Source organism: Daucus carota, chromosome 8 (assembly GCF_001625215.2).
Source record: "Daucus carota subsp. sativus chromosome 8, DH1 v3.0, whole genome shotgun sequence".
NCBI classification, from domain to species: Eukaryota; Viridiplantae; Streptophyta; class Magnoliopsida; order Apiales; family Apiaceae; genus Daucus; species Daucus carota.
This window is the reverse complement of record NC_030388.2, coordinates 19,856,807-19,871,031: the sequence shown is the minus strand read 5'-3', so window position 1 is coordinate 19,871,031 and position 14,225 is coordinate 19,856,807. Positions and strand designations below refer to the sequence as shown.

Genomic DNA, 14,225 nt, shown 5'->3' with positions numbered 1-14,225 from the left:
TTGCCGGACATCCCTGAAATATCACCCTGTCTTATTCAAACCTCAACTCCAGAGAACAATGAACCATTACAAACTACTGACCAAATGCATGACAACACCACAGTACACCAATCTAAAAATATACATCCTATGGTGACTCGGCTTCGTGATGGCATTCGAAAACCTAAACAGCCTTTTACATGCCTCACTAGTAAGCATCAGTTACCAACCTCTCTCCAGAGTCTACTTACGAGTAATGATGAAGAACCTACTTGTTATACTGAAGCAACAAAACATCCTCAATGGCGCACTGCAATGCTTGAGGAATTTAATGCCCTCATTCGCCAACGTACATGGTCTTTGGTTCCTGCATCTCAAGCTCAAAACGTAGTTGGGTGTCGATGGGTTTTTAAAACTAAAAAAAATGCTGATGGCTCAGTTGAACGCTATAAAGCACGCCTCGTGGCGAAAGGATACAATCAAAAGTACGGGCTGGACTTTCAGGAAACATTCAGTCCCGTAGTTAAACCTGCTACCATTCGTCTTGTACTCTCTATTGCCATAAATAGGGGTTGGTCGATTCGTCAACTAGATGTCAAGAATGCATTTTTACATGGCATTCTTACTGAAGAGGTTTATATGAAGCAACCTCCAGGTTTTTTGGATAAAGCATTTCCACATCATGTTTGTCGACTCCATAAATCTATATATGGTTTACGACAATCACCGAGGACATGGTTTGATGGCTTTAGTTCAACGTTGTTCCAGTTGGGTTTTGTTCAAAGCAAAGCAGATCCGTCAATGTTTCTTCACTATCAAGGTTCTGCTATTACCGTTTTGCTTGTGTATGTTGATGATATTCTCATTACTGGCTCTAGTAATATATTTATATCTTCGGTTATTAAAGAGTTGCATACACGTGTTGAAGTTAAAGACCTTGGTCCCCTGCATTACTTTCTCGGGATAGAATTCCACCGAGACTCTTCTGGTCTACAAATGAGTCAAACAAAGTACGCTCTTAATCTTCTCAAGAAAGCCAATTTTCTTCTGGCCAAACCATGTTCCTCACCAGTTGCTGTAGGTTCTAAATTGTCTCTTTACGATGCTGGCAACCCAGTTGATGCAACTTCGTATCGTAGTCTTGTTGGTGGCCTACAATACCTCACCATCACACGTCCTGATCTTACTTATGCAGTAAATCAGGTGTGTCAATTTATGCATCAACCACATGAGTCTCATCTTGCCGCTGTCAAAAGAATTCTGCGTTACATCAAGCAAACACCTCATTTTGGACTACATATTCGTAAATCCCGCGATGAGCACTTGCGAGGATTTTCAGATGCCGATTGGGCTGGCTCTCTAGATGATCGACGCTCCACCACCGGCTTGTGTGTCTATTTTGGTTCAAATCTCATTACTTGGGCTAGTAAAAAGCAGCCTACAGTTTCACGCTCAAGTGCTGAAGCCGAATATAGGGCATTGGCGCACACAGCTGCTGATCTACAATGGCTTACCATTCTTCTCCGGGAGCTCAGGATCTCCTTGTCTCATCCTCCAATCATTCATTGTGACAACATTAGCGCCACATACTTGGCTTCCAATCCAATTCTACATGCTCGCACGAAACATATTGAGATAGATTACCATTTTCTCCGTGAACGTGTTATGCGTGGTTCGTTAAAGATTGTCTTTGTCCCTACTACTGATCAAACTGTTGATTTCTTTACAAAAGGTCTGTCCACGGCGAGATTTCAAATGTTGAGAGACAAGTTAATGGTTCGTCCCTGTCCAACCATCATCTTGAAGGGGGGTGTTGAAGTACTGGAGACTCGGCACAAAGATAAGTGATAAGGAAGTGGTTTTGAAACAAATTCTATTAATCAGTTGTAACAATTGTTTGTTATACTTTAGAGTTATCTCTACTGAGATAAGTTTTTCTATATGTTGTACATATCACAAAATGATTATAAATAAGACCACACACATTGCAGGAGAGGTGTGGAAAACTCTCTGCCAAAAATCTTTCTTCTCTCGTAGCTTTCTTAATATATTTCTTTCACTTTAATTAGCACTACAATATTTTCACCAATTAAGGGTTGCCCCCATGGTTCTAGTGTTGCTAAGTTAATGCATTGGATAGTATTTGACCCCCTTCACAGCTGCACTTCGTTTTTTAAAGAATTGAATGGGCAGAAGCTCTGCTTTCTCTCCTCTTTTACAAAATAAAAAAACATAACAAATATATAAATGTCTTGGCACACGTTCTAATGCTATTATTTTAAATTTTTTCTTCCGAATATATATTTATTATCTAATTTTTATATCAAAAAGAAAAATTTCTAAAAAAAGAGTTATGAAAAGCGTCTTAAAAAAATGTAAAGAAATGAGAGGGACACGTGGAGTATATACATTGCCCCCATAAGCTGCATATCCTAGATACGTCCCTGATTGGGAGGGACGTGGGGAGTGCGACTTACAGTAGTAATCTAGTCAAGAGCGATTATTACTAAGGAGCAGTAGAAAACAATGGATCGAGAGAGAGAGTTCGCTCCGCGAGAGAGACTGAGAGAGATTGAGAGAGAGAGAGAAATTACTCAGAGAGAGAGAGACTGAGAAATGAGAAGGAGGATCAACATTTAAGACTTATCTAAACGGAGAGGAAAGAGAGAGAAGGGAGAGAGTGAGATACACGTGACATATGGGAGGCAATTGTGCTACTATGAACTATCTACGCTGGTATGGCTTTTTTTTCAGGCTTCTACTTCTTTTCCAAAAACTTTAATCACTTATAACTCTCAATTTGCTTCTAACTTCTGCTCCACTTTTTTATTTAAAGTAGGAAACATTTATTTTAAACTCACCCAAACGGCCGCATATTTCAGTCGTTACTGGTTTAAAACGGTTGGCACTCCGCCTTATTCATTGATTATGTGTGTTTCTGAAAATTTGATTTATAATATTCTTTTATATATAATCAATAATATAAACAACGAATACTTTTGTTATATACCTGAATTTTTTTTATAATATCAATATATGATGATATGTTTGAAGATTATTTTAAATCACATTTTTCTTATTTTATATATCTTCATTTGTTAGAAACAAATTATTTATCATTGATTAACTTCATGTTCTTTTGGACAATGTTAGAGTTAAAATGCGTTACAGATGATATTTTATGTTTGTTATCGTTAAGAAGAATTATATGAGTGTCATGTTAGTCTTGTCCTCGAGTTATATAATGATTGTGTCGATTCTCGTCTTCTTAACATGTTGGTCGGTATCTTATTCTTTATATAATAAATTATATTTTTATAAAAATAACCCGAGCAAAATAGGGATATATAACATGTTGGTCGGTATCTTATTTTTTATTTAATTGTTTATATTTTTTTAAAAGATAAGTCGTGCAAAACAGGGGTGAGTATTTAATTTTACTCTCTCCGTCTCGACACATAGTTTACGTTCACTACTTGCACTTTGAGGCTCTATAAATTATAATTTCATAATATTTTTAATTTTTCGGAGAAAAATTTAAATGTCACTTCCATTAAAAAAAATCTAAAAATATTATGAAACTATAAAAGTTTCAAAATGCATGTCAAAAAATAATATAATTAAAACCTGCTAGGATAGAGGGAGCATATTTATAATAAACTTTTTAACGTCATTATATTCTTTTTGTATATGCAAAATTATATGGTATTGTATTAAATTTTGATAAATATTGTTTAAAAAGCCATATGATGATTTTACGTATTGTTTCACAAAAACAAACAACACATTACAAGATAATTTTTACAAGCAAATAATCAATAATATGATAACAAGTTCAAGTTCTCAAGAGTCTTTCAATTTGAAATTTAAAAAAAAAATCTAAAAAAGATTAAGTGTTTCAATAATATCTAACGTTTGGTTATCATTCATTTTTTATTTAAGTCACATATTTAAAACTAATCAAACAGTTATTATTTATATTTAAAAGTAATTCTATCAAGATGAATAACAATATATTATTTCAAAAATATCACCAATAAATCTATTTTACATAATTAAGGGCTATATAAAAGATTCATCGTCTGAAAAAGTATTCCTACTATGAAAAGAATATCTTTTACAATAAATGTTACTGAAAATTCTTATATATAAACCTTAAATATTAAAGATGAACCATATTGGATATAAGCCTACATGTAATATATGAATTACAAAATTAATGAATTTACTTGCATATAAAAAGGAGTAAGTGGGCGAACCATGCATTCTAAAATGGTCATAAAATTTGAATGAATATATTAAATATTACATGAAGAATATGTATATATAGTTGATATATAGTTAACTGTAGATTATTGTCAATAAATCTTTAGTTAAGACTTCATTTTAATTTTTCATATGTATTTTCTGAGTGTTTTGACAAATAGTCAAAATTATTGTTTTTAGACTTTTTCTTATCAAAAATATATAATCCAAATTTTAGTTCAAAAATTCACAAATTATCAATATCACATAATTTTATAATACTGAATTTAAAAAAATAATACAAAATATCCAAAAATGGGTGTAAAAATAATACGTCAAACAAAAAAAAATGAGAGAATTAAAACGAAAATACCTCAACGTTCTAAAGCGCTTAGAAGTTTCAAATATTTATTGTGGAAGCTTATGGATGAAGTCGACTCCTTGACTTACAAAGAAAATAGAATTATGGTCTATTTATTTTCTTTGTAAGTCAAAGAGTCGACTTCATCCATAAGCTTCCACAATAACTATTTGAAACTTCTAGGCGCTTTAGAACGTTAAGGTATTTTTGTCTTAATTCTCTCTTTTTTTTTATTTGATGTATAATTTTCACACCCATTTTTGGATATTTTGTATTTTTTTTAAATTCAGTATTATAAAATTCTGTGATATTGATAATTTGTGAATTTTTGAACTAAAATTTGGATTATATATATTTGATGAGAAAAAATCTGAAAACGATAATTTTGACTATTTGTCAAAACACTTGAAAATACATATCAAAAATTAAAATCAAGTCTTAAATAAAGACCACAGGACAAGTAACGGCTTGAAGGTGAAATACAAATATATGAACGAGTCAGATAGGATTTCGAAGACGCGCCAAGTAACGGCTTGAAGGTGAAATACAAATATATGAACGAGTCAGATAGGATTTCGAAGACGCGCCATTGAGCACAGGATATGATCTGGTCAGTTCAATTTAGAAAAGTCAAAATAAAATGACATTTACTCATATAAATTAGTATTGGGTCGGGTTGGATCGTCTTTATATATGTGTGTTAAATGTATGCTATATATATTGAAATATTATGATTTATTAGTTACATATATAATATATTAATATTTTACTTAATTGTATATGGGTGATACATAATTTACATTCATTTCACCAATATTACATTTTTCTTGATTATTATGTTAATCAAAATATAATTAAAATATAAACGATAAGTTGAATGATTGTAAACAACTATATTTAGAATGTTTCACATGTTTATTGCACTAGATGAAACATATGAGCCCCTTTTTCTATATTCCTAAATTTAAAAAAAAATCATCACATATTTTATAGGTATATAATTTTTTCATTTTATTTATTAAGTATTCGAATTAAACCCGAATCCAAGAGGGCCGAAACTTGAAAAAACCCTACCGATATATAGAATTTGAATGTTTATTTCGATATATATGAATCGGGTTTGGATCTGAAAAAATTATACCCGACCCGTAGACGTGCTACAAGCCTGACTACCGAGGGAGATATCAAACCCTAATTAGACCACACACAGAACGGAGAACATCATCTAATGGCTAGGCGTACGAAGAAGGCTAGATGTAAAGAAAAAGATCGAATCAGCAAATTGCCAGATGAACTCATTCACCAAATAATGCGCTTCATAGATACTCGATCAGCAGTTCAAACCAGCGTTCTCTCGAAACGATGGAAGCTTCTCTGGACCACTCTCCCTTTTCTCAATTTCAATAGCTACGACAAATATTATTACCCTAACAAACTGGCCTTTTACAACACTCACAAGAGAGTCTTCGCTGATCGAAACCACGAATATCAAATCCTGCAGCTCGATCTCCATCCTCCTATTGGCCTCACTGCACGGAAGCTGCAAAAGTACGTTAAGTACGCCACTTCACACCACGTCGAACGAATGAATATTAGATCATATCGTTATTGTTCGTTATCTACTTTCAATTCGAGCTCGCTATGCGAACTTAAGCTCACGATGAATTTTGAAACTTTTAAGGTCATGAAATTGGATTGTTGGAGTTTACCTAACTTAAACACTCTGACTTTGAAATCGTACAGTCATAAGAAAAGTTGCCAGTTACCGATAATTTGTTTGATGTGTTTGCCTGCCTTGACGACTCTTGTGCTTAACCGATGTGTGTTGCCTGATTCTTTCGGTTTGCCTAATTTGAAGACTCTATGTCTAGAGTCATGTAATTTACCCAAAAAGGTGTGGGATTTTCCAGCTTTGTTAACTCTGCAGCTTAGTAATGTGCGTTTTCCTGTGGACTTTGGTGAGTACATCCTTGCACTTGGCAGTCTACGGAATCTGGAAATAGATTTTGGTAACAATGATATAGGATGTAATTGTGAAATATCAAGCTCCCAGCTGGTGAATCTGAAAATCAGGGCCATCTTGAATGATGCCAATGCAATTAAGGGGAAAATTGTGGTGTGGGCACCGAAACTCTGTAATTTTAGTGCTGTAGGGTTCTTTTGGGCAACATTGAAAGGCTGTGATGAGTTGAAGAGAGTAAATATCAAATTTTGGGATCGAACTATGTACCCAAGCAAAAGGACGCCGTCATGGGTGTTGAAACTACATAGAGACCTGTTTGAGACGATGTTTTCAGAACTGGGAAGTGCTGAGATTCTTAGTGTCGACTTGGTGATCCTTCAGGTACCTTTAATATTTAGGCTTCTTTTGTTTCAATATAACCCAACTCTATAATTATTAGTTCCCCTGTAACCCAAAATAACTTGTAGTTCACCTAAACTTGTAATTACTCTTAAAAGGGAATCAGTAGGGATCTTATGGTCTGTCAAAAGTTACGTAAGTCGTGCAGTACTTATAATTGCTCTCTAAAATAAGGGGACCAGGTTATCAAGGAACCTGTGGTCAGCACAAGTTGCATAACACGATTATCAAACAGATTTTATGTACTTTCTAATTGCATAGTTTTGAACAAAACATTAGAAGTGTAATTCCTGGCTAGGAACTATAAATTATAGTTTACTTTCATGATACTATAACTAGTTATATCTGTAATCACAAAATTGACAAAATAAACCAAGCCTAAAATTATAGTTATGCTCCAACAATCATATAAACCATATTTGCAGTTTTTAGAAGCTGACTTTGAGTAATTGATTCATCATATGTAAAAACTGAATTTTTCGCTTGAAAAAATTCCCCTGTTAAGTATTTTAGTAACCAATTGAAGCATCACGTCTTCTTTTTAACTTCTGGGTTGATATTCTTCTCAAAAAATGTGTACTTGAGAAAAGAGTTCATGAACTTTTGTATGTCTTTAATCGTTTATATTAGAGTTATTTGCAAATCTCATCTTCAACTTAGGGCCAAATGCACTTTAGTTACTTTACTTTTGATAACTGTACTACACATCCCCCGACATCATATTATATAAGTATATCCATTTGTCATAAATGCAAATTGCAGACAAATGGTGGTTTACAGAAAAACAGATGGTTTCCTATATATGGGTTCCTGTCTTGACAAAAATGAACAGTAACATTGAGATTTAACGGAAGCTGGTCCAAGGGGTTTGCAGTGCAGCAAAATTTTGTCAGGGATGTGTAATGTAATTTGGAAGTATAGTAACTAAAGTGCATTTGCCCCCAAGTTTGGGGATGTGATTTGCAAATAACTCCTTATATTATGGTCAACTTGACACCACAAGAATTTTGCAATCACACAACAGTACTTAAACAACTGTTAAAAAAGTCATATTGTTCCAAATTAACAAACGGGGTTTTGTTGTTCTTGAAAGACTGTTGTCTGGGTGTTCCTCAGACAATATTTATAGGTCATTTTCAGACTATTGTCTAAGTTGTGTGCATTGCTTTAAATAGGCAACAATTATTCCGAGCTCTGTTGTTTAGAACTCTTTAACATAAGGGTGTAGAAATGTTGTATGTAGATAAATTCATTTATCTTGAAACAACAGTTTTAGACAAAGGCATTGTCTAAGTCAGACAAATATTTACTGAAAACTGATGTTCTAGTGAACATCACACAATATATTATAAATACCATTGTTGGAAGGAAAGTTGATAGACAATGCTTATTAACATTGTGAGAGAGATCGTTCATCCAACAGTTTTATCTTTTTCAAGAAGCATTAATGTATTTGCAACAACACAAATACCACCGCACTGTCCTTTTCGATTATCATCGCTCTCCTTGGTCCGTTGATTTTATAACCACTGAATGTAGGAACATACTTGTTAGGCTGCAATCCTCTTTACGTCATCGCCTATGTTATTATGGTCATCCAGCAATTCTGTTTCAATCAGTCCAGAAATAAATTAATTTAAAGTAATCATGTGATACAATTAAATACTATAATTATATCATTATAATATCATGTTTCAAACTTTAAATGTATACTCTTATATATAATCTAATATGTATGTTTTCATTGTTGCTAGGCATTATCTGAAATCTCAGAGATTCTTGACCAATTGTATTCTCCATTCTATAACATGAAGTATTTGAGGCTACCACGTGGATGCGAGGAATCATATATATCTCGTTCAGTGAGACGATACTTGCTGGGCCGCTCTCCAAGTGCTACCATTGTTAAAACATAGTACCAGTTACTTATTGACATTTGACACATATACTATACACCTCAATTACTTGAGGTGTAGTCAATTGTTATTATTACAAAATACAGTTTATGTAGTTTATTTTTATCAGGACTGTTTATGTACGTAGTATTTAGTTGAAATATCTCGAAGAAATTTATCAGAAACAGACAAATTTCTTGAAGAAAAAAATCTCTTCTGCATGCATAATTCCTTTGGAATTTGGATTACTAGTTTATGATTTCTGTTTGATAGAGCCAGAGCAGCATTAAATGGTAGCTCTGTGGGTACTATGTATGCAGAAGAGATTTTTTTTCTTCAAGAAATTTGTCCGTTTCTGATAAATTTCTTCAAAATATTTTATCTAATAATTTGTCTATAAGAAAAAAATTTCTCGATATATTATAATGTTTACATAAAAAAAACTTGGAATTGAAATTTTTATTTTTACCAAACTAAGAATTTGGAATTAAAATTCTGAAATTCAAATCCGTGATTTAAAATTCTGGATTCAAATGAAATTCATGTTTCCAAACAACACCTTAGTAATTTCTGATGTCGTGTTTGGTATGCTTGTCTGCCTTGTCAACTCTCGGTCTTGAGAATTGTGAGTTACCTGAATTCTTCTGTCTGCCTTCTTTAACAACATTGTTTCTGGAATCTTGCATCTTGCCAGAAAGTATTTGGGATATTCCAGCTTTATTAAATCTTGAACTTAGCAGTGTGGTATTTCCTAAGAATATGAGTCATTACTCGTCTCTTGAATCTTGCTATAAATTTTGAAAGAGAGGATATAGGATGTTGTGTTATATCTAGTTCGCGATTGGTGAACCTCTGGAATCAAGGCCCCTTTGAATAGTGCTAATGCATCCGCCTGGAGAATTGAGGTGTTGGAACCTACACTCTGCAACTTCAGTGCTATTGGCTTCTTTCGGATCACGTTCCAAGGACTGGAATCCAGACCACGAGGTTAACTCTGAATTCACAGGCCTGCTTGATCACCTGGTGAAAAGGTATCCAGGAACCTTTGAGCAGTTACCTACAGAAAACAAGAGAATGTGATCAATTAAATTGTTGTTTTTTTCATTATCTACATTCAGCTCTTTGGCGTTGAAAGAACTCAATCTGACAATGAGATGCGATTGGAGATTTATTTATGAATCCAACTTGAAAACATTATTTTTGACCTACTCCAACACATACACCTACATAGATGTGTATAGTTTCAAGTTAGTGTGTTTAATCCAAATTTTAATTGCCTCTTGATCGTACCCTCTTAGATATAAAATACTGAATTAAAATTTTATTAACAGTTTGATTACGCTTACTCTCTGCTCCCCTTTTCCATACAAATCACGTTCAATGTTCAATACAAATTATGTTCAATGAGGTTTTAGTCACCCTTTCATTAAACAAGTCAGGGCAGCCAAAAATATTTAATAGAGTTTTCCTGACTTTTTCGAGAGAAAACAAATTACACTCGTTGTATATCATACTATTAGCATGTCAGGGATCGAAGAGGGAGTGGGTCAAAAATTATTCATGCAGGACTCAAGTCGGAAGAAGGCTAAACTAGAAGATCGAGATCGAATAAGCAAGCTATCAGATGATGTGATTCATCAAATATTGTCTTACTTGGATGCTCGATTAGCGGTTCAAACCAGCGTTCTCTCCAAGCGATGGAAGCTTGTCTGGACTACTCTCCCGTTTCTCAATTTCTATGGATGTAACAAACATCGTGAGAAAAAGCTTTCGAACTTCTTATATTCTAACCTCATGAACCATGTTTTCTCTCGCCGAGACCATAAGTCTCGGTTACTCAAAGTCCAACTGTGTCCTAGTGATGGCCTTAATTTAAGTCTGATGAAAAAGTGCGTTAGGCAGGCAATTTCACATGATGTTGAATGTCTCCATGTTAAATCAGATCGGTATTGTTCATTATCTACGTTTAGCTCTGCCTCGTTAAAGGAACTGAATTTGACGATGAAACTTAAATCTGTTGATGTGATGGAATCACATTGTTGGAGTTTACCTCATCTGACAACTCTGACATTGAAGAGCAATGAATCTAATAAAATCTGCAAGGTTCCAGAATCATGTTTGATATGCCTGCCTGCTTTGACAACTCTGAGTCTTGAAAAGTGCGAGTTGCCTGAATTGTTTAGATTGCCATGTTTAACGTCACTTAGTCTGGAACGGTGCTCGTTGCCCAAAAAAGTTTGGGATTTTCCAGCTTTGATAACTCTAGAGCTTATCAATATGGTCTTTCCTAAGAATATGAGTGACTACTTCCTCGCGCTTGCCAGTCTAAGGAATCTCGTCATTGATTTTGGCAGACACTGTATAGGACGTCTTGTTATATCTAGTTCCCAATTGGTGAACCTAAAAATTAAGGTCAGCTACTGTGCTGTACATGTGCTTAAGGACAAAATTGTGGTGCTGGCACCAAAACTCTGCAATTTTGAAGCTAATGGTTTCTTTCGGATGGCATATGAAGGTCCCGAGTTGGAGACTGTAAATATTAAGTTTTGGCATTTGTTCTGTTCGAAGGATTTGAGAGACTGCCAAGACGTGGTTGAAACTATGTTCTTGCAGCTGGGTAGCGCCAAGATTCTTAGTCTTGACAAGGAGACCATTCAGGTAATTGAATCCTTATTACTAATCTTGTAACAATTTGTTTTCATCCATAACCAAAGTTAAGTAGCGTCTCTTCTTAGAGTGCTCTTCTTGACAAGAACAAATGATCCAGAGAGATAGCTAATGACCTGTTGTGCAACAATTTGTGCTGAATCATTATTAGTTCACTTATAGCAAGGTTCAGTGGACCATATTGTGATGAAGTGTTTAATGACTTTTCTAGGTACTATCTCAATACCCAGACATTCTTGCACGTTTGCCTTGTCCGTTCTATAACTTGAAGTATTTGAAGCTACCACATGGATGCATAGAATCCAGTATATCTAGTGTTGTCAGGAACTACTTGCTCGGTGGCTCTCCTGGTGCCACCATTGTCAAACCAATGCCTCAGGTATTTTTTATCACACACACTACTCAATCACTTGGTGCACTATACTTGTCATATGTTCATAGAAAATTACACTTGAAAATTAAATATTTTAAAAAATTTCCTCAGATGATGCGAGCTGTTTCTCTGTCTGCTCAAAATTTTGTACAAGAAAAAGACTCGGAAACTCCAACCAAGAAGCTGACTGATACTACATGTACAACTAAAATCACTGGCAAGGTGCAACAGATTAAAGCTCCGGTTGCAGTGGAAAGCAATGCTCCGGCAACTACTTCAGGGGACAATAGTAATTTGATGTCATCGCGGGGCCATGAGATCAACCCTGAGTTTGTGCTTGACTTGATCAAAAAAAAACACCCAGAAACATTTAGGCAGTTGCCAACAAAAAACAAGAAAATCTGGACCGTGAAGCTGCAGACATTGTGCTTCTTGGTAAATGCCTATGCCAGAACCCCCAAAACTGAGGTCACCACTGAAATGCTGGCTGAGTATAGGGCTCTTTTTCTTGACATGCAGAGATGGGGATTCAATTTAAGTTGGCTAATGAGCCATCTGAACTATATTGAGCAGCTCTTTGTTTCTTGACTTTGCGAGCTTCATGCAATTGACTCTAGCATTGATGATGCCAAAAGAAAATTACAAAATTTAGAAAGCTCTCCAACTATCGGCACCAGCCTTGCTGTCACTGCTGGCTACTGTAAAAAATTTAGGATTTTTAAGAATTTGGAGTTAATTAGGATTTTTAAAAATTATATTGACTCGTGCCATGTAAATATTGAACACGGAGTAGTACAATTTGAAGGACAGAGTTTGCATTCAATACTAGTAACAGGCACAGCACATACATCTCGCTAAATGAGGTTGTTAGGGCCAAGAGCAAATTTTATGGGGGGAAGATTGTCAAATTGAACAATTATACTACTGTATATGTTTTTTTCAGAGATAAAAATTTGTAAGGTTAATTATATTAGAAATTAAAAAAAAACTCATAAAACGTGAAAGAATATATCCTAAATTAAAATTATATGGAAAGATTGATTGTACTATGTCCAGGTGTAAATTGGTCAATCTGTTCGATCATGTTTTATTCGAATTCAAGTCATAAAATATTTGAATTCTATTCGACACTAATTGAGCATAACTCGAGTTATTAAAGATATTTTTCAATTGAGTTAGACCCTCACATTACTTGACTCGTTAGACTCATGAAAATAATCGAGCTTTTATTAATATTTATATATTAGTCAAATATTATTAAATATGTACTTTATATTTGAGTAAATTTTATATATTTGATTGAGTAGAACTTGAATGGAACTTATCAAATTCAAGCTTTTGATTTCATCGAGTAAAATTAAATTGAATTGATCTTTCGAGCCGAGTTTGAGATTATTAAACTCATATGAAACCAAAAATTGTGACTCAGTGAAGTATGGAGTTCTAACTCAAACTCGAGCCCGAACTATGTAATTGAACTCGAAAATATTCGACTCACCTTGGTTACCCATTTCTATGCAAAGTTACTTTTACTGTCCCTATAAATTTAATTGGCCTTTTCCAAGAATAAATTATCTGTCTACAGATATCAGCGCCCAAATTCAAAATGGTTCAAGTAGATTCTTTGAATTCCAAAGTACATGCCTGTACAACTTCTCCGAGAGATATAGATTACGCCTGTTAAATATGATAAACCAAAAGCCTTAGTTTTAGCAAGTTAGAGATCGAAGGTCAAAAATTATTCATGGAGGTTTCAAGTACAAAAGATAGGAAGAAGAAGGCTAGAATAGGAGATGAAGATAGAATAAGCAAGCTGTCAGATGATCTGATTCATCAGATACTGTCCTATTTGGATGCTCGGTTAGCAGTTCAAACCAGCGTTCTCTCGAAGCGATGGAAGCTTGTCTGGACTACTCTCCCTTTTCTCAATTTCAATGAGTACAACATACATTACAAGGAGGAACTTCGTAACTTCATATATTGCAAGTTCATGAACCATGTCTTCGCTAGGAGGGACCACAAATCTGGGATACTCAAACTCGACTTGTGTCGGACCAATGGCCTTCATTTACTGTCGCTTAAAAAGTATATTAGGTACGCAGTGTCACATGAGGTTCAAAACCTTACTGTTGAGTCAGACCGTTATTGTAAGTTATCTTTGTTCACCTCTAGTACCTTGAAAGAGCTTAAACTCACAATGCAGTCTGAATCTGAGGATGTCATGAAAGCGGATATTTGGAGTTTACCCAACTTAACAACCCTCCATTTGAAGAGATATGCATATCATTCTAATAAAAGACTCAAGGTTTCTGAATCATGTTGGAGCCTGCCTGCCTTGAAAAC

At 34.5% G+C, this 14,225-nt stretch overlaps 1 protein-coding gene across 1 annotated transcript; it reads left to right on the top strand.

Moving 5' to 3' along the window:
* The first annotated feature begins 5,754 nt into the window (after nt 1–5,754).
* LOC108198681 (F-box/FBD/LRR-repeat protein At4g26340-like) lies at nt 5,755–8,971 on the top strand. Its single transcript, XM_017366459.2, has 2 exons — nt 5,755–6,929; nt 8,702–8,971. The coding sequence occupies exons 1-2, from the start codon at nt 5,814–5,816 to the stop codon at nt 8,861–8,863; spliced, it is 1,278 nt and encodes a 425-aa protein (XP_017221948.1). The 5' UTR covers nt 5,755–5,813; the 3' UTR covers nt 8,864–8,971.
* The last annotated feature ends 5,254 nt before the right edge of the window (nt 8,972–14,225 follow it).